Here is a 20,810-nt window from a genome sequence, read left to right on the forward strand (position 1 = left end):
AGCCCGGAGGCTTTACTCTTGGAGCCAGCTAGTGCTCTCCAGAGATGAGAACACTTTGCTCTCTTCTTGGGAAGGAATGGTCTGTTCTTCAAGCAGGCAGAAAGCAGTGACAGCCAGCAAGAAATCAAAAGAAGTATGATAAAATACTAAAAGCTTGTTAGCTACTGTGCACCTCGGTTTTCACTGACGTCTTCAGTGCAGCCTCCACATTTTCAAGTCCCTTCTGTTAAGCGGGCATGATTAATTCCCCTTCAGTTTTCCAAGCCTGCTTCTGCTTAGAAGCCAATTTAGCAATTAAATTAATCGTCAAATATTTCTTGCCAGAGAAAAACGGAGTTTCACCTCGCCTGCAAAACGCAATTCCCAAAGGATTTGAGAAGTTAATGAGCGGAACAGTTACAAAAAAAATGTAAAATTTGGCAAATCAGACAGCCAAGAAAGAGACAGGAAGTGACAGATTTAAGAAAATACCTCTAAAGTAGAGGAAATGAGTCGTCCTTTAAGAAGAAATCATACATATAAAGCACATAAAACACAGCATTCTTTGTAGACTTGACTGAAGAAGGAAAGAAAAAGATATTAAAAAAAGAGACACATCCTGAATAGCATTAAAAGCAAGACAGCTTCAGTGGTTAGCCTCATCTAGTTAAGATGGAAATTTGAACTATTTTAAAAGCAGCGGCCAAAACCTATCTGTAAGAGAAGAAAAAGAACTAAATGCACAGAGAGGAGTGGCTCAAGCTCGACACACAGCTGTTCGTGTTAAGAGAAGGGAGTGATGCTGTGCTGTGTCTACTCCATGCGTTGCAGGTAAAGTTCTAAGGGTGATACTCCTGAACGGGTAAAAAAAAATTGTTTTAAAAAATACAATATGCATAGGCTCCTCCTGGGAGAGAAGAGCTGAGAAAAGCCTTGTGTCGAGTTTCTACTTGGTTCTCCTCGACTGAGAGGCTTCTTCAGTGGGTTACAAACTGGAGGCCTTTGCTGCAGGAAAGGGGAGTACATGAAGACAGACCTTTATCACAGGCATGACAGGCAGTCCCCAAACTCACAACAGCAAGAACTGCCTGCTTGCGCCCACTGAGCTCACAGATACCCCACGCATCAGGTCCGGGTAGGGACTGGCAACAACGCCGAGGAAGGCATTAAGGGCTTTTTTAAGTGACATTGACATTTTAAAAAGGAAGCTCAAGCCAAGTACAGCCTTGTGCTTGTGTGAAGTTAAGTCTTCCTTAAACACATTTTTAAAGCTAGTTGCTATAATGCAGGAAATGTCATGTATAAAGGAGCTTTATCTGAGTGCAAACACCTTACAGAGCAAGTTTAACCTCCGAGATCATGCGCTCATCCCTACAAAAGAACATTCATTGTCCAGACATGTTCAGCAAGATTTTGCTGGGGGGCAGACAAAATGCAAAAGGAAAAAAAAAAGAAACTTCACTCCATTTTACAACCGCAAAAGGCATTTCTAAGACATTTCTGCACAGCTACAACATTCTCTTTCGTTATGTTATCCATGAAATATAAATTTACGTGGACCTGAATTTACCTCTCTACTTTTGGGATGATTTAAGACATCTTTCACTAGGTAGAAAAATTAGACCAATTACTAAAAGTGAAAGCCTTCTGCCATAAGGATTTCCCCCTCAAAGGGCTTTAACAGCAAATTTAGCACTAAACTGCTTCAAGCAAGCTCACCGCCTGGTTTTCTCTGGCTATAAAGGCAGCAGCAGTTACACCGAGCAACAAGCCTGCTACTGTAATACATCACTCATCACAGCTGAAATGGCATCACAAAGTGTTTGCCCGTGAGGGGATTGTGCAGCCAGTCCAAATAAAGACCACTTCATCTTGCATTTCCTAGAAATCCTTTTTTTTTTTTTTAATAAAATAAAATAAAAAAAAAAAAAAAAAAAAAGGAAAAAAGCTCACATCCTGAGCCATGCCTATGGAGAACAGTGGGAAGCCTGAGCAACTACCCCGCCTTCACTCTTACCCCACAAAGCAGAGAGCTGCCTGCCTTTCATACAACTGCTCTGTTATGGCCATCCCCTACATATTTCATTCAGTTTTAAGTGAAATAATATTATAATCCCTTGGGTTTTTATTACTGTTACCTGGAGACATTGCCAGTAGTTTCCTCCAGCAGCTTGCTGAGCGGACGAGATTTGTAGCAAACCTAAATCAATCAAGCTAGCAAAGGTCACCTTTATTGCAGAGCAAGAAATAAAGCCTGGATGAGCCTCACGTGTTATTTCACCCCTCGCCCTCCTCATTGCCCTGCTCCTCTCAATGGCTGAAGTTCCTGAGAGTTCCCAGGAAGAAGATGTAAGAGAACTGCTGGGAGAGCATCTCCCCACCACCGACTGCAGCGCACCTTCTCCCTTCAGGGAGCAGGGCTGCAGATACAGATATAGATATAGATAGATATAATCACATACACACGTGCAAATCCCTAATCATTCCAGCATTTCCCTACAAAGAGAAGACAGAGAAACAAATAGAGTGAACTGTCATCTCTCCAAACTGTTATTCTGTTAAATTTGCTGCAGTTTGGGCGAGCGGGGATTTACCCACCAGATGAAGCCCTGTGCAGTGGTAGCTCTGTTTTGAAATGTACAATCCACAGATGAGCGTGCCCCAGCACTCCCTGTGTACCCTTATGTTTTAATTCCCCTTCAGATCTTATTAATTTCTTAATTCCACTGACATTACATGGCGATGAGTTTCCCCATGAAAAGCAGACCTCTCAGCCTTGATCTTCAACCAAAGAGCCTGGGGGCAGGAGGGAAGGTGTGTTTGGCCTCCCGAAGCGGATCTTTCCTTTTGCCCTTTCGGGAGGCCGGTGTGACATTTGCCGTACCTTACACCCAGGAGGTTTGCCAACCCAGCCTGGGTAACCAGTACATTTGAGTCCCCACTCGCAAAGACTAAACGACAACTGCCAAAAGCTCACAACTTACAGTAAAGTCATGGGACGGAAGGCACCAGCCTTCCCAGCGCTCCATGCCTCATTCAGATACCTCCTTACATCCCAGAGCCAGAGGATAGCTTATCCCCAGCCTCCGAGAGCCTGCTGGCCCACTGGCTTGCCTCCTTTTGCAGACGGCATTTCCAGTGAGCCCAGGCTCACCCCCAGCACAGCTCCTACAGGGAACCCACCCTTGATCCTATGGGAGAACCAAGGTGGCCACTCCACAGCAGCACACGTGGGAGGCGACAATGCAAACAGGGCAGATGAGAGCTAAGGGGGACCCAAAGCAGCCAGCTTGAGCAAGAGGGCAGCCAGGAAGCTCTCCTAAAGCACAAACAAGCTCTCTCTTTATCCAGTTGCTCGTCTAAACAGAATTAAGTTTAATTTAAAGCATCATTAAAAGTATTTTCACCTATTCTTGCTCACTTAATGCTGCCCACGGTACTGTGTGGTGTCCTGCCATTTACTCTGCCTCTCTAATCTCTTGGCACGTGAGCTTTCCAAGGCAAAGGCTGCAGCACACAGCCCCTTGCACTTTCTGCACAACATGCAGACTCCCAGCAGGGACACAGCAACCCTTATGGGATTACAGACTCCACGTTGTGGCGGGTCAAACACAGAAGGAACTCACTCCACGCTGTCAGTCTGTCACCTTCAGCCCAGGACCACTCTCAGGGAATGAAAAACAACCCAAAGTGGATCATACATATAACCACAGCACCACGGGCCAACACGGATACTGCCCTAACAGGATACGGTGCCAGCAGCTCCTCTGGCAGGACGGGCTCAAATCCACCGGGCAATTGGATCTAAGAAGAATGGACAATCCCATGGTTTGTTTGAAACCTTATAGAAGACACAGGTTGAATGTTAATCAGAAAGAAAAAAGTACTGATCATCAACATATCAATGGGCTCAGTTTAGCTTTCAGTGCTCATTATTGTCTGGTGTAAGATGCAGGACTGAGTCTGTACAGATATTTCCAAGTTTCAAAGTTATACCCATGGTTTTATTTCCAAAGGCTGATGTAGAAAGGACTGCAGCAAGTCTACAAAACACTTCAGGATTTAAAAAAAAAAAAAACAAACCACCCAACCAAACCTGCAATAGCATCATCCAAGTGACAATGCTCAGGAATAGGGTCTGGAATATTTTACAGTGATTCTGTTATATTCCAGCACACACAAGGATGTGAACATTTACTTTAGCTAACCACAGAGTGCATGAGCACGCACAGTTACATGAAAAAGGGTGCTTTCCAATGTGTGGCAATCGGGAGTCTAACCAGAATATTAAGAGATAGCCATAATTTACTATTATTTGCCATCAAGGCACCACAAGAACCATTGCAGCTCCTTTCTTCTGCATGTAATCATCATATTGATAAAACTGGCACCAACCCAAACTGGCTTTTTTGTCCCACCACACAAAGAGAGGCAGACACCAAGACAACCACTGATGTTATGTTGTCTACCAAAGAAAACAAAATCCAAGCCACTGTTCTTCATTGTACACTCTGCTTGGACAGGGAGAAAACATACTCTAAGAAGTCACTTTCAAACACGGTTTTTGGATAAAGAGTTGGCTGTTTTGCATGACAACCAGGCATGAAATTATACCAGCTACAATGCAGGCTGCTCGGTGTTTTTTCTATGTTGGCCATCAGTCAGGTGCATGAGAGCTCCCACTTAGATTTAACTTGGATGCCACGCCAGAACACGTCCCACCAGCATCATGCTTGTCACTTTAGCGCAGGATGGTTTTGCTGGCATGCCAAAGCAGCTGAGTCTCAGGCTGTATTGCTTTCTTGGCAGGTACTCCTCCTTGCCTAGGGGAGACAGACGTAGGGGAGTTCTACGTCTAGAGGTAGATTATTGTAGCCCATCAGATATGATTTCCGGCTTTAAGGATTAGAGTTCTGTCACAGTAAGAGCCAGGGGAAACAGCAGGTTGTTCCTTAGCTTGCACCTTGTAACATTTTACTGTTTACTTGCACTTAGACAGATTTCTTTTCTGAAACCATACCTCAATCCTTCTCTGCCTACCCCCACCACACACCCAGCTCCCATACTCTCATTGGAGAAACTGCCTGCAACTAAGGTGAAGTGTGTTTAAGGCTCACGTTGTCCTCTCGGTCCTTAAGGAGACAGTTTTTTCAGCAACTCCAAGTGACTGCTTCTCCTCCACTCTCAGCACTTCTGACTTCAGCTTTTATCACTGTGTTGACACTCTGCAAAGTTGAGCACCTGTAAAACAGCTCCCTGATATACACAGGCAGCCGGGCTCTCCCTCGTGGCAAGAAACTGGTTCACTTCGAGCAGCAGTTACAAAAGGAGCAACGTCTGCTCCATAACTGCTCAGCAGAGCGTTGCACAAGAGCACTTACTTTAGCCAGCATGATATTGCGAATGCCAAAGGAATTTGGTTCCCTCGTATCTCTACTCACGGGACCTCTGTTTAGAATATTTGAAATTACTTGGACTCCACCACACTAATAAGACCACCCCCCACCCCCCCCCGCCCCGGGTTTCACTCTGGCTCTCTTGCTTTTGCCAGCTTTCACCTTCAGGAGGTTCCTCCCCATTCATTCACTTTGCTCCCCAGTACACGCAAAGAGTCTCATCTGCACCCCTGCTAGCTCAGCTCCCCCCAGCTTTATTAAGAAATCATCTTCACTGAGTGCTCTGGGCCATAGTTCAGAGGGGCTGATGGAGGACTGCAGGTTTGCCTCTGCAGGGCTCTCCACTTCCAGCTCAATTTGTTCACTCTTTGATGCCCTCTGGGAACTGAAGCAGACAATGCTGACAATGTTTGCAATTTCTGCCTGTGACTTTTCTGCACCTAACTGGTGGGGAGGGGACAGTTCCTGAGCCCGCTCTGGGAAAAGGCCCATTCTGGCAGAAAATTCGGTTCTCTCTCTCCCTCCTGAAAACAAGTCTGCTCCTGCCTCACCTCACTTCAGCCCTGACGGTGGAATTTTAATTGAAGTGACTGGTGAAAGAGGGGAGGAAAGGTGTGGTTTGGCTGCAGGACACCAAGTCGGGACCTCTTGCACTCTACCCTTGCCCTGACAGTACCTCCTCCCGTGCCCTGGGGATAACCCCGTGCCATGCAGGGAGAGCTGTCATTCCATAGGGCTGGGAGCATGGGAAAGGTTTGCAAAGCGCTTTGATGCTGAAGCACAAAATTCTAGACCCGAGGTAACAGTTCCCTCAACGTACTGGGAAATCAGGTTCCTCCAAGTTTCCCTGCGAGCAAGGTCAAAACCACACTTCTTCAAGCTTGCTTGAGAATGACAGCCAGTCTAAAATTAAGTTGAAAAGTAACTTTGCACTGTCTTGTGAAAGAGGCCACAAAAAGCCTAAATGAATCTTCAAAGCCTAAATAGATCTGCAACAAGAAAGAAATACTCCCCAGAGAGGAGAGCAAGTACAGGCAGACGTTCACAAGCCAGAGCTGGGTGCTGACACCAGGGCCTGGGCAGGGCAGAGCTGCTGCTCTCAAGGGACAGGGATTCGGTGGTGGAACATACCATGGATCTGCCCCAAGTCACCTTTTGCCACACTCAGCCATGAGATTTCAATATTTATCCACACTAATGGAGCAGAAGGGAACATCAACGTCAAAGCAAAAGAGCTTAACATGAAACAGGGCACATCCCTCTTATGCTCTTCCTTTATCCCATGAGACCTCTATCATGGTAATTTGATGAAAAGTTGTTTTTCCACCCAAGCTCTACTTTGAGTCAGGAAGCCAGCAGTGACAGCATCAGAATGCTATTCGGGAATGGAACTGAAGAGCTGTCAGCTAGCTTTGTGGGGTTAAAGAAAACCAACGCAGAAAACCAAACACAGGAGCCAGGAGATGGCAAACCTTAAGATGTCTGAAAGCCAAAGGAGGCAAACATCAGAGATTCAGAACTCACCAGGACTTCGCTGTCTTACAGACCGCCCTCTCTCCCTTCACTCTCTCCCCTACATTTCAAAAGATAAGTGTGCATTTCTGGGCAGGACTGGTTTCAGCAAAGTCTCTTTGTGAAATGAGTATGAGGACATGTGCAGGAGAAAGAAATATCGGGGGGGGGGAGGGGGGGGGGGGGTGGAGATGGGGAAGTTAATCCAGAGGCTGGAATAAAGTTAAAAAACTTTAGGAAGTCAGGGCTCTTCTGGAGTTGTTAAGTGCCCTATGAAGGACAGGGTCCCTCTGCACTGGTGCACATACTGTCTTTCAAGCCAGGTCAGTCTCTGGATCAGAAATTCAACACTTTTCCCCAGAGAAAGTTCTATTGTCCTGCAGTCACATTGCCAAATTCAGACATTTAATTCAAAGTGTGAAACAGAAGGGTTCCAGTCCTGCTTTTAAAGGGAAAATCTCCAGGCTACTGCTCCATCCCATAACTAACACCAGGCTTTGTTCAGGGCAGGACACAGCACAGCTCCCTATCCTCAAAAGGAAAGGGAGGCAACATATAAACAACATATCACTGTACATCACAGCCTAAAGCCTGCATACCTCAAACAGTAACCAGTGCTAACAGTCTGAGGCACCTCAGCAGATGTATAGCCAAGCAGCTATAAAAGAGCCTTTGTGCTGGCTGAACAGAAACAAGGCATTTTCTGTAAGGGAGACGGCCTTGACCACCTAGCAGAATAAACGGGGTTACACATTTCACACTTCCTCTGCACCAGGAACCGCGAGGGCAGATGGCACAAAGCAGACGCCGTGGGCTGGAGAAATGACCCGTTTGCTTCTGTGGAGCCACATCAGCGATCCGGAGGAGCCACATTACAACCAGAAGGAAGATGACATTGCCCTCACCTTCCATCTTCCTCGCTTGCGGTTCACGTCTCAGAACTGCACCGCTTGATATAAATTCGAGCAGACTCGCAATTCAGCAGACTTGCCCCTGCAGTAGTGTCCATGCAAAAGATCATCACAAATACTTCTGATTCACCATCCAAAGCTCCAGACAAATGCTTTTCATTGTAACGTTTGGCAACCAGCTCCTATTTTATATACTTTGAAATACCCTTCTCACCTTCACCCTACTTTCCAGTTCTGAAATTAGGCTAATTCTTTAAGGCTGCCGGAGCTATGGTGTTATTTTTGGCCTAGAACAGATAAGAAACCACGTGGATGGTTTCTCCTCAGCACAAGCGCACACAGCAGCGATGATACCATTGGCAAATTTCAGCATTTGGCCCAACACATTATTCCATAGGATCAGAGGTGGCTTCCGGTTGGGCCCAGTAAAACACAGCAACAAGACGAAGCACAACTGCAAAAGGGTCTCACAGTGACCAGAGCACACATTTCAACTCTGAGGAGTCAGAGAGGGGGAAAAAAAGATTATTTGAAAAAGTCAAAGAAAAATTGCTCTGTCCAAAACCTGGAAAAGCCACAGCTCGCCGTCATTCCTAGGGAAGCGAAAGCCCTGCTGCTTTATGAAGATTAAATCTGCTATTGTTTCTCTGTTGTTGGTTGTTTGGTTTTCTTTTTAACTAAAGTTCCCCTTGGCCAAAGATGTTAGGAAGTGCCTTCAATAGGAGAAGGATATAAAACCAAGAATGTCAGTTAACTAATCTGTGATAAGGTTAAACAAACAAGGTAATGTAAGGTAAGGGTAAGGTTTCTTGACAAATCATCTGCGATAAGGTTAAGCAAATATCTCTTGTCAAGACAGCAAAGATACAGGGGAAGAATATTTTTGCCAACCTGGACAACGAACGTGAAAGGTATATATTCTGGAGTCACTCTAGTTGGACAAGATTGTTTCTAGTGAAGCATCTGGTCTGAAGGCTATATAAAACCATTAAAAAAATTGGGTCAGGCGTTTAAACCACTCTGCACCCATATGCTGAGAGGGACTGTAGGAAATAAGATTTATAAAAAACTCACACCAAAGATACAGACAGTTCCCCATCAAGTATTTATGCAGAATTACACATAATATTAATTCTCAACACCCACTTACTAAGAACTTCCTTAGTCATTATTGAGGGCAAAGAACATTGCCCTTATGCAGAGATGCTGAGTAGTGAACTCCACTATCCCTTGGGCAAATGTTTTTTCTCTCTGTAAGACAGTAACACATATCAAAAAGTATGCTTACAAAGGATTAAGGCAGCTCAGTTAATGCAAACTAGCACTCTCTCCTGCATTCCTCACTAATACAGTGGTGACACAACCAGCCAAAACATGTAGCTTTAATTCAAATAAGGTTTAAAGAAGTTACTGCCAAGTAATTACACCCATTGAAGGCTTATGAGCAGAGGAACCTTCATTAATACTCTGCTGCGATTCTCAGAGCACTTTTCTCACCAGCTGCACCAATCTGAAGTGGCAACCATGAACAAGAGCAGGCAAGAAGTTTTCATGAACAAACTTGTGCTTGCCTTTCAGAAAGCATATCGACACAAGGTCTGAGCACGGCCAAGAGGACAGCGGGCAAGGAAGCAGCATTCAAACGCCGGCTGCCTGCTCAGAGAGGCTGGGGCAAGTCAAAGGTAGCTGAGTTTTCTGATAAAGTGCTTCTCTCCTTATTGCAGCAGGAAGAAGGTGACAGTAGCACTTCTGGAATTACAAGCAGCTTCCTACTACCCTTTTTCTGCTTTCTAATGAACTGCTGGCTGAGTCCAAACTATGGCTTCCCATTTACTTCATTGCTAATCCCAGCCTCTAAGAACCTGTGCTTAATCCACAAAGAGTGCCGGATGCTTCTGAAGACTGCTTCCAAGAACAAAAATACAGCACTCAACTCAGCTGGAGCTCCCTAAAGCCATTCAGTAGGAAGGATTAAACCCAGAGACTTGCATGGAGCTTAGATCCAGTGGGCATGACCCTACCTGTGCTCTCTTCATTACACAAGAGCATGTCGTGCCTTTTCTTAAACCTCTTTCTAAACTAATGACTCTAAAGCATTTAGGGCTCCCATCCTGTACTGACATGTGCTCTTAGCAATAAACCAGAACAGACACTAAATGAAGTAGTTTGTGCTACCCTAGCAATGCTCCCAGGACATCAGACCACCAAGCACAGAAGCTGATTGCTGGAGCTTCATCTACGCTGCAGCCCTGGGAGCAAGGCACTGCCAGCAGCGTAGGTAAGACAGCGTTATGCAGACTGCAAAGCTTGCCGTGAAGCAGAAAAACTGCTGAGTGGCTTTCCTCTTATCAGCAATACCGCACATCTTGGTACAACACTGCAGTGTGGACAAAGAATAAATGGATAAACAGAAATTTCCAATTCAAAGAGTCTTAAAAAACACCTAGGGTCCCTAATAGCAATTTAAATTACATGCAGGCTTTGACCTTTTTTTACTGAAGTTACAATTACCACACAAGCTGAAAGTAACTAGCATTAAGTTCAGTTGGTTCTCAAGAATCCCACTGATAAAAATCAGCCAGAACTTTTACTTTTGCTTCATTATTGTAACAGTATTTTAAACTTGCACAAGAGAGCTGAAAGAATCACTGACAACTAACTTGCTTTCACCGAGGACATCAGCAGAAATTCACTTTTATGTAAGAAACTAACCAGAAATAACCAGAACTCATCTTTCAGTTCTGCAAGGATCCCCAAATAGACTTTCAGCCTGAAAGTTCAGGATTTAAGAAAACAAAACCAGTTAGTTCCCCAAACCCTTCCAATTATGTTCCCAACTTCTTTGTGACACATAAAGGTCACTTTGGTCTAGGCATGCAGGAAGATAATCCCTCCCCCCCTTCAGGCAATCAGGACTTCTGGCAAGATTTTAAGAGGTCTCCAGCTGATAACCATGAAAGTTCACACCACCAGGAGTCCAGATAAGCTTTTAACACAGGAAATTAGTGCTAAAAGATTTTAAGGATCAATTAAGGATGGTTCTACTTTGCTGGACTGTCCTACCAAGTTCTCTGCTCTAAATCAGATGGTTTTAGAACACAAAACAGTAGAAGCAGCACTTCAGCCTGGAGGTGTCTACAGGAAATGAGGTTCGACAAATCCCAGAAAATTAATCCTCCATGCAGTCAGATTACATACTTACACTATCCGCAGAGCCATCAGACAACAGCACAGAGCACCGAGTTAAACTGTTACCTGCCTGCTGCAAGGACTGGGCATTGCAGGTTTTCATCTTGCATCTTCCCTGTTCATCCATGAATCAATGGTTCTCCCACCACAGCCCAAGAAGCCAAGCTCCTTACTGACATATGTTAAGTGCATTTGGGTACAATGCACAGGAAGACTCAGGATACACATTTCTCATTAGTAATTGCAGCTGCAAGCTATTAAAAAAGACATACAACAGCACACTGAATATCATCTTTTCCCTTCTCAGCACTGGGGGACCACAAAGTCCATCAAGGACAGTGACTGTAGGAGTAGGCAACTGGAAAGCAAAAGAAGAATTTGCAGTTCCTGGGCTGAGGCGAGGAGTCACCTATTGTTAACAGCTCTTTCCAATGTATCTCCCCGCAGCAGGCCAGTGATTGCAAACATGGTGAACTGGCAAAATATAACAATTCAGATCACAATTGCATCCTCAGAGACTGCCCTAGTACACTGTCAGCCCGGAGAGCATGGGGAAATGCTCACGGAGCAGCCGCTCAGTGCTGTATCAAGGCAGACTGAGCCTGCTACGTACTACTTTCTCCAAAAGCATTAAGAAAAGCCTTCATAGCAGGTCAGTGCTACACACCAATACGGCTGGCTATAACCACTGTCTACAGCAACTCTGGATAATTATCTGTGTTCATCCACTCAAAGTTCAAAAGAAAACGATGTTTTACATTAAATTGTTTTTATAAAAGTAACAAATAGTAAAATAAGTTTTTCCTTAAACCTCATAATGTCCATCCATTTAAAAGACCCACCTTTCGTTTCTTCTCTATAATAATTCAATTGCTTTTATTGTTTTTATTTAAAAAATCCAAATATTTCCCAAACACCATACTCCAAGCGTAATACAGCTAGCACTGAAAGCATTTGAGCTGAATGTGTTTCTACCATCCCTTCGGTGACCCCTGCTAGTTTATATTAAGCCCCTTCCCCACATCAGCACTTAATTTCTATTTCCCATCAGCAAACAAGTCTGGCTTTTCTCTCCCATGCTGACAGGCTCTGCCACCTCTGTGCTGCTGGTACTTTAAGCTGCACACAGAATATGGCTCTAATAGATCGAGGGGAGAAAAGCAAATATTGTCTCCAAATTTACACAATTAACACACCACCCCCCTACCCCAGCATCCAGGCCACGGTTACCCTTTAGATATAGATCTGCTAAAAACTTCCCTACTGAGAGCCCTAGCTGAAGATGCTTCATGTCCACTTCAGCTGAGAAAGACAATTATTTTTTTATTTTTTTTTAAACAGTTGAGTCACATGGGACATTTCACTGAGATTCTGTTTACACAGAGGCAGCCATGAAGCGGTTTATTCTCCCACCCTCATCTTTTATACACAGAGATAAGCACTAAATAAAATGGAAAGGAAAACTTGCCAATTCACAGTTTGGTCAAACATAGTTGACCCATGGGAGATAACTGACTGTACAGGTATTACTGGGTTTTGGTTTGGAATTTAACCATGTCCTTCCAAGGTCTCAACTCAGGTGGGATTCACCTACAGGAGGCAGTGCAATGAATAGCTCTGATCACAGCACAACATCATTTCCTCCAAGTACTGAGCCTCACAGCTCCAGCAAGCCATAAACAAAGAATCTACCCTGCAAAAAAGGGATGGCTTTCCCATAAGTTCAGAAGAGAAAAATACATTAGAAACCTTCTGGTCTCAGACTTGCCTCCCTCTGCCTATGTTCATTGCTGCTTAACAGAACAAACTCAAATCCTCAAGTATCTTCTGCGTGCCTTAATTAAGAAGCTGGGATGATAAGCTATTTTATTAGAGTTCTTTGTCTTGTCATACAATGAAGGATTAGCCTTTCTTGACTTGTCCTCATGATAACTAATCCTGATGGTTCCCTAAACTCAACAGGCTGCACAGATCCTGATCTCTAACCAAACCACTGCATTTCAGGAAGGCAATAACGGGGAAAAAAAGCAATACTTCTGTTTGCTGGATTCATGGCTGAAGCTTCCTTAGAGTCTGCATGACACCATCAAAGTCCCCATTTCAGCAACCCTCAGCTTAGGCATTAGATAAGTCATCCAGCCAACTAGGGACAGATTAACCATGTGCTCACAAAAACTAGGTCAGTCTCAAACAGACTCTGTAGCCTGGAAAGGCATGTATGTGTTAGTACAAATCACACAGCCTTCCTCCTTCAAAATGATGGCCAGCAAGAAGTCAGTGAGCTCCAGACTCAAGTAACTTTGGTACAACACTTCGCACTATATACAAAGTGGTTCTTGATTTCTACAACACACAAGAAACCTTCACCAACCTGTGTTCAGAAGTCACTAAGGAATGATTTAGTGATGTTGACTTTTTCCTCTTTGAAATATTTGGTTTTCAAATATTTAATTATTTTCTGAAGTGAAAGAGCTAGGTCAGGACTTGGGTGCAGATCTGAGATCTGTCTCCTATTCCAAACTCTCCTAACCCACACCTTGGTTTCACAAACCTAAACTGCAGCCTTCACTCTCTCCTTTGACCTCTCTGCCCTCCGCCTCAGCAAACATTGCTACTAAAATTAGACTACAGTGGTCATACCACACTGCCTTCCCCACTGTCGTCACAGACTTTCTGTCACATCAGTCACGTGTTTTAGTCTCACACTGACCCCATGCATCACCTTCCCTGCCCAGATAAAGCTCGTCTCTAGTCTTACCTGCCTGTCCTCTGACAAATGCCATTCCTCGTTACCTTCATGAAGCTCAATCTCCATTCATCCGCAGAACAGATGGCCACACACTTCAAACTTACTCTGAAGCCAAAAAGGCATCTCTGAAGTGTTTCAAAGATAAAATTTTGTGCTTAAGAAAAGATGATTTATAAACATCCACCCTAAAACACTAGGCATGCTTGTACCCTTCCTCTCACACACACACGCCATTTGTATCATACATTTCCTGAATGAAGAGATGCAATGGGCTACACACGGTGAGATAACGTATCTTTTGCTGTCTGGGTTTGCCAAGTTCCTATGCTCGGACTTCAAAAAACTGTACAATCTTTGAAGCTGGGACAATATACATGTATTAGAGTGTCTGATTTCAGAAGTGCTGCTGGATGCTCCCACCACACAGACAAGTCTTACATTTGCTGCCTGGAGTCCAAGGCAAGGGTTCACAGAGCAAGAGTGACCAAACATCACAGTCCAAACCCACCGCCCCGCACCAACTGCGGTGAACCGAGGTGCTTCAGAGCACCCTGCCCAAAGCGCCTCCTCAGCGACCCCATCCTGCCCTGCTCTGAGACATACAGCTCTTGCTGCTGAGGTCACTGTGTGCCATACATTAGCCAGCAATAGAAAGACTGAATCTCCTCTTTTGTTAATGAAGGAAGGTTCTTTCTCAGAGGAAACCAAGGGAACTGAAGGTTAGCAGTTAACAGTTGCATGTGTCCCATCTTTCAGTTCTGACCAATCGCTGCAGGACTTTTATCTTTTTTTTTTTTTTTACTTCTGGCTGTCTTACAGAAAACCGTAAGCTTCAGTTTTGCCCATGGGAGAGTCCACTCCAGAAATGGTATGTTCTGTCACTGCCAATGTACTTGGCAGAAATATTGTGCGCTTTAAGGGCTTTCCTAACATCACTGAATTTCAGAGTAGCAATTATCTTCAATTACTCCAGATGAAAGACCACACAAAATGTTAATTCAGATCCCCCTTCTCCCAGAAGCCCACCACTATCCCTAGTCACCACTGCCCTACTTTTTCCCTCACCAAAGACCAAGAGGTTGGATCTACTGTTCCTTGATGCTTATGCTTCCTGACACAATCACTCCCTTTGTCATAGCTTCTTTTCTACGTGTATTATAAAAAATCCTGTCCCCCTTCAGGACATTTAAGAGTACTTGTTACTAGTTTGGAGGAAAGCAATGCCTGCTCCACAGACACACTTGCTGCTTCTTACCTAATTTCTCCCACCACCTCAATCAGAATAGAAGGAAAAACTGACAAAACATCTGGGCATTTATTTGCATCAGCAGTTAGAGGTAAGCTGCTCCATTGGATCCAGCTGTTTCTATTGTGCTGTAGGACACGAAGCAGTTAGTATAACCCGAAAGCAACGTATGTCAGAAAGGTCTTATTACTGAAGAAATTAATGGGATACGTATCAGCACTGCCTTGATTTCTAGTAGCTACAAAGAGCTCGTGTTAAAGTTACCAGTGCTCTGAAGATGAGGATATTAAATGCAAATTAGAACAATACTCAGCAGCAGCTACGAAACAAGGCTGAAACAACACTAAGCTACAGAGCAATGGCTTCATAATTCAGATGCATTTAAAGGAAACATTAGACTCAAAACGAAAAGCAAGATCAACAATACGTTGGGATTGTTTAAATCACAAATGAGATAGCTTGTCATCAAACCTAAAACCTGTTCTCAGGCTGAATAGCCAAGACTGCACATGGCACCACAAGGCAGTGCATGAGAAAACAAAACCAGTACATCTCTGTGATCCATACAAGACAAACTAGAAGAACTACTGATCCGAGGAAACAAGCAAAGGAAGGACTTAAATATGTAAACTTTTTCTGACAAAAACACCCAGCAGTGCGCCAGAAGTTCAAAATACTAATATTAACTAGAAACGCAGAAACACTTCCTAGCAAGCCTTCTGTCCTCTTCAAGAGGAAGGACTGCGCTCTGCATCGCTTTATAAACTGTTAGGCTCCCAACTGTAAGCTTCAGCGATTTCACAGCTCCATTCTTTTTATGATTTTTTTTTTCCCTCCAGTTTGCTACATGAAATCCATAGCTTTGGCTGCTCCACCCTATAGAGGGCTGAGGTTTACTGCTGTTTGTCAAACAGCAGTAACAGCCTCGGTTTTGTTTTTACAGTGATGATAATCCTTGCCATACAGAACTTACATTTAAGAGGCATGTCTCATCTGTGACTCTCTTGACCTGTCAAGTAAGGCAACAGCTACAAGCCTGGTCACAGGAACCTAAAATCCATCGTGGGCTGCAAATTGCTCCAGAAGCAGCAGCCTGGGTGCATCAGACTCCCCAGAGCCCAGGGAGCTTCAGTTCTCCTCCAGTTTGCACATACTGTTGCTGCCTCTTTTCTGGGGTGAGATGAAACAGGAAGTCCAAAGAATCGTGGTGTGAATTCCTTTACTGTATTTGCTGAAAAGCTCCTGACGGCAGGAAGAGCGTGAACAAATCTTTACAAGTCTTGAAACGGGCAATAACCGGTGCCACTAATGAAGTGTGGTCTAAGAGGCACCACAGAGAGCAGCAGAGTGACAGAAACACAGGAAGGGGGGAAAAAAGGGTTTTGAGACAGACTGCTGCGAGTAGAAAAAAAACACAGAGCCAGGCCTGGAGACGCATTTGGGCACACCACCAGAGTCGGAGCCAGCGAAGATGAGCAGCACAGTAAAGACATTGTGGGATCCTAAAATCAGAGAAAAGGGGCAGTGACAGTCATGGAGATGAGTAAAATGACTCTGGGCATAGAGCCCACTGCAAGAACACTGCAGGGAAAAAACCCACCCGCACTGAGGTCCAGCAGGGCACTCCATGTCCAAGATGCTAAGAACAAAACCCAAAGAGCTGGGAGCTGACTGCAAAGACCTGAGCGCCTCATTTGCGCTGCCACTTGAGACGCTCCAGAATAGGAAATGCAGGAAGCGAAGGAGAAGTTTGAGGTTTGGGTTTTCAGAGGCCAACGCCGGTTTGTTTGCTGAGCCTTGTGCTGTTACTGCTTCCCTTTTGATGGGAACCGTGAAGAATGTGGTGGCTGTGCCCCAGCAGAGCAGGCACAGATAAACTTTTTGCTCCGTCAGAAGCTCACTGAAATACAACGCTTTGCAATTCACTTACAGTGGCCTGTTACTTGATGTTCATGAACGTACAAGACATGTAAAATGTCACTTTTACACCAAACTTTCCTAACACAGCTGTTACAACAGCTGTGTTATTTCACACAGCTATTCCTTTATCTTAAATAAAATACCAGGCACATTTAATCTAGTTGTCTGAGCAATAAGAGGACCAGATCAAAAAAAGGAAAAGATGACAGGTTTTCAAATTGAAAAGCCTCAAATAAATGAGAGTGGACCTATTCCTTGCAGAAGCAGCATGCTTTCATCACTGAAATTCTTCCGTCTCTCCAAAACAGCTGAGCCTTAACATCTTACACTCACGGGTTACTTCTGAACATATTACAGTTTATACACTTGACACAAACCAATTTTAAGTAATTCACGGCACTTGGGAGAATCCAGCACTACAGATGATTTAACAGAAGCTGGTAAAAAACCCTCATCTTGAGAAAAGCCTGATCTATTTCTATCAGATAGCATTCCTAGCGCAGTTGCATGCTATCAGGTAGCTATTTCAAGCCAAAATTTGATCACATTGAATTTAGGTGGTCTTTGACACTTTCAGTCAGACCAAAATGCTGACCTTCACTAAGTTACCAGACACCACATGGTACAGGCATTCACACCAGAAGTTATTTCAATTCAGAACGTCTACAGTAAAAACTTTATGCTGCTAATAACTGTGGAAAAAGTTACTGACTCCTCATGAACGGCTAACCACGATGCTGGCAATACATAAACTAGTTCCAGGTCTGTAAGCAGGGAACATGGAGAGCCACTGTTAGTCCAGAAAGTCTTTAAACACAAAAGATATGAATGAATTACTGCAGCTGGAAACCTCCTTCCCCTTCCTCAGAGGCTTTCCTGTCACTGAGATGAGAACTGAAACGAAGCAACAGCTTTCGAGGGCAAAAAATCAGTGTCAAAAGTTTAACACAAGTCTTTGCCAGTGAAAGAGTGGGTCAGCAACAGCATCTGTCGTCATCTGTGACCACAGCTCCTCTGTCACGCGGGCAGAAGAATCCCCCTCTTTACCACATCTCATAAAAGGACAAAGCAATAGTTGCGTACAAGTCTTAAATGTTTGTGTAAAAAGACAAACTGTTCACCCTCTCTTCTGCTCTCAACTTCTCCCTTATTTCTAAGGCAGACCCACCAGCGTTTTCCCTGGTCCTGAAGGAGGAACTGCAGCTCAAGCCCTGCAGGTGTTTTCAATCAGACAGTCTGTAAACACACAGGACTCACTTCAAAGAGCCCAGTGGACCAGAGCAGAAGCCCCCCTTGCCCCTGGGAGGAGCCACCAGCATCCAGCAGGAACAGCAGCAAGAAACTGCCACAAGCAGGCTAGGGAGATGCTCATTTTTTCCCCAAGATGCCAAATTCGCAGCCACATAAGCGTGGGCAGACCCCGAATTGCGGTTTAAGAGTGGTGGCTTGTCTCCGCTGACGTCAAGGACCTGCTAAGCAGTCCCTGAGCAGCAGCAGGCTTGGGCTGTGGGCAGGCTGGGAGGCAGCTCAGCACACAGGGTGACAGTGCCAGCCACCATGAGACATCTCTGCCACGGCTGTAGTTTGGGAAAAAACTGTCACTGTCAAGGCAAACATCTGTCAGCCTTGCACACTTCAACTGCAGCAAGCTGCACAGTAATCGTATCATCTATTTTCGACACTGACACCATGACATACCCAGCTAGAGAAGATAAAAGAGGCTTGGACAGTCAAGACCACAGGGACCTGTGGCCATTTTGATTTAAGCTTATTCTCTTTCTGCCTGAATAAAAATAACTGTTATGAATGATGAATGTTCCTCCCCTCACCCCAGCGTGCCTAATGTCAGGCTCCATTTCCCTCCTTACTGTTGTGCTTCCGTATTTGTGTAGGTCTCTCCCAGGGTGACGCTCATAGGAAACAAAAAGTGTAGAAACTGTACAGGTGGATGGTCAAATTGCAAAGGGAGGTGAGCTCTGGAGGAACCGCTGCGCAGCCGTACAACAGCAATCCCCTGCTGCCAGCCTCTCCCATCCTCGCCTCTGCCTCCCCCAAAACACACACCTCATTCTCCACGCCCTCGTCCTTACCTCATAGGACCATACACACTGCACTCCCGCAAACCTCCGTACGCATCTTCCCACTTCCACGTCCTCATGGGTGGTGTACATCTCTCGCAGGCACTCGCCAATGTGGGGCACCATTCTCCGCAGGACTTCCCGGCTCATGATCACTCCTGGTCCCCCCATGCAGAAGTTCTCGCCTGGTTCCAGCGCCAGCTTCCCCATCTCCTCCGTGGTGCCGAGGCCAGTCTGCCCTAGAAAGAGGGGCTCGCTGCTGTTCAAACTCCTGAGGAAGTTCTCCAGTTTGTCCCCTTTGATGTAAACGTCATCATCAGCTCTCATAAACCATTCATATTTGTCCAAGTAGTGGTCATGCATGTATTTGAGCATCATGAAAGATTTCTTCTGGGGTGGGTAAGAGTCATCTACACCTGGAAGCGGCACGATGGGGATGGGAATAGAGGTGTCCGAACCCTCACTGGAGAAGAATTCAACCTTGCCAGGAATGGTTTTGGACCATGTTCTAGATTGAAAAAGACAATAAGGACTAATTAAGTATGCAAACCAGGCAGGCAGAGTGCGCTACTAGAGACCACTCAAAGGAACAACACATCATCTGCTTTACAAATTTTCTTTTTAAATGCCTTGAAGGGTTATTTTTTCCCCACGCAAACAAGGACATTCACATGGCACAGAGCAATTGGTATAACACACAAAAAAAATTCTCATATGACAAGCATCTGAATATCATTTTTGCATCTCTGTCTGACAGAAAAGTAATTCAATAGGAGTAGTTCACTAGCGGCTGGCAGGATTTCTTAAGCACACTCAGTATTGGTCTAACAGCTATTTGTCACAAGATACAGAGCGAAGCCAAAGGGAGCCAAGACGGGCAAACAATTCACATACAACTGGATTTAATGTCTCCAGAGCTTCCCTGCAAGTTATTTAGCATCATATCCACTTTCCATTCCCTCTAAGCCCCCCAAAAGCTCAAATGTGCATTCAGAAGTCCCGACTTCCAGAGGGTAAATAGATGTACATTTCACATGAACTTGTGAGTAATCAGTATCCCACGGGAAACCAACCAAACAGCAACTTCTCCAGATGCTACGTGGAGAAGCATGTAGGGGTTTGATGGAAGTAGGACACTCCTGCCTGTTCGTGACAGCTGCAGAAGCACAGAACATGGTAGCAACAGTAACCTCAAATGGGTCTGCCCTTACCAGCAAAGAACTACTAGAAAAGTGGTTCAAGAGATGCATGCAGAACATGTAATCCCAACAGATGATCTGCTGCTACCAACACTCACCTCCAGCAGCTTTCCACACACTTCAGACCAGATATTAATAGAGAGGAACATCACAAAAGAGGAGCCTTTTCTGTGTGAAGCAGCACAGTGACTACATCTGTTCCACACCTTCCGTGCTCCTCTCTGCCAAATCCAACCCATCTGCGTGGGCAAAGTGGGTCACTTATAATGCAAGAAGAGATGTAGGATGATTAAAGGCAGACTGCAGAACACTTAACCTCCTCCAGGCAGGATTTTCAATCATGTAACTGTTACAGCCTCGCCCCCAAAATTACGAATTTTAAGCTTTCGGTACCATTTTCTCAAACTCTACCTGGGAAAAAAGCAGAGGTCACGTATCCTTGACTGAAACCCACAGAAAACTATTTTCATTGGTAAACCAACAGGTTTTGCCCCTTTTTGTATCGGGGAGACTATTTTCTAATTATGTCCAGCAGCTATGTTCAGAAAATAACCTATACTCAAATCCGAACATGAAAACACTCTCAAGGTAAAGGACACAGTATTCTTTCAATGCATCACTGTCACTTTTA

At 44.7% G+C, this 20,810-nt stretch overlaps 1 protein-coding gene across 1 annotated transcript in view; it reads right to left on the reverse strand.

Annotated features, from left to right (window-relative positions):
- Positions 1-20,810, reverse strand: part of CHSY1 (chondroitin sulfate synthase 1) — a gene marked incomplete at its 5' end in the record, with an annotated part of 76,247 nt that overhangs the window by 47,457 nt on the left and 7,980 nt on the right. Inside the window, one exon of the mRNA XM_082488556.1 lies at positions 18,993-19,488. Within this exon, the coding sequence (XP_082344682.1) occupies positions 18,993-19,488 (496 nt within the window). The remainder of the gene's footprint in view (positions 1-18,992; positions 19,489-20,810) is intronic.

Source organism: Vanellus vanellus (assembly GCF_965231255.1).
Source record: "Vanellus vanellus genome assembly, chromosome: 11".
Classification (NCBI taxonomy): Eukaryota; Metazoa; Chordata; class Aves; order Charadriiformes; family Charadriidae; genus Vanellus; species Vanellus vanellus.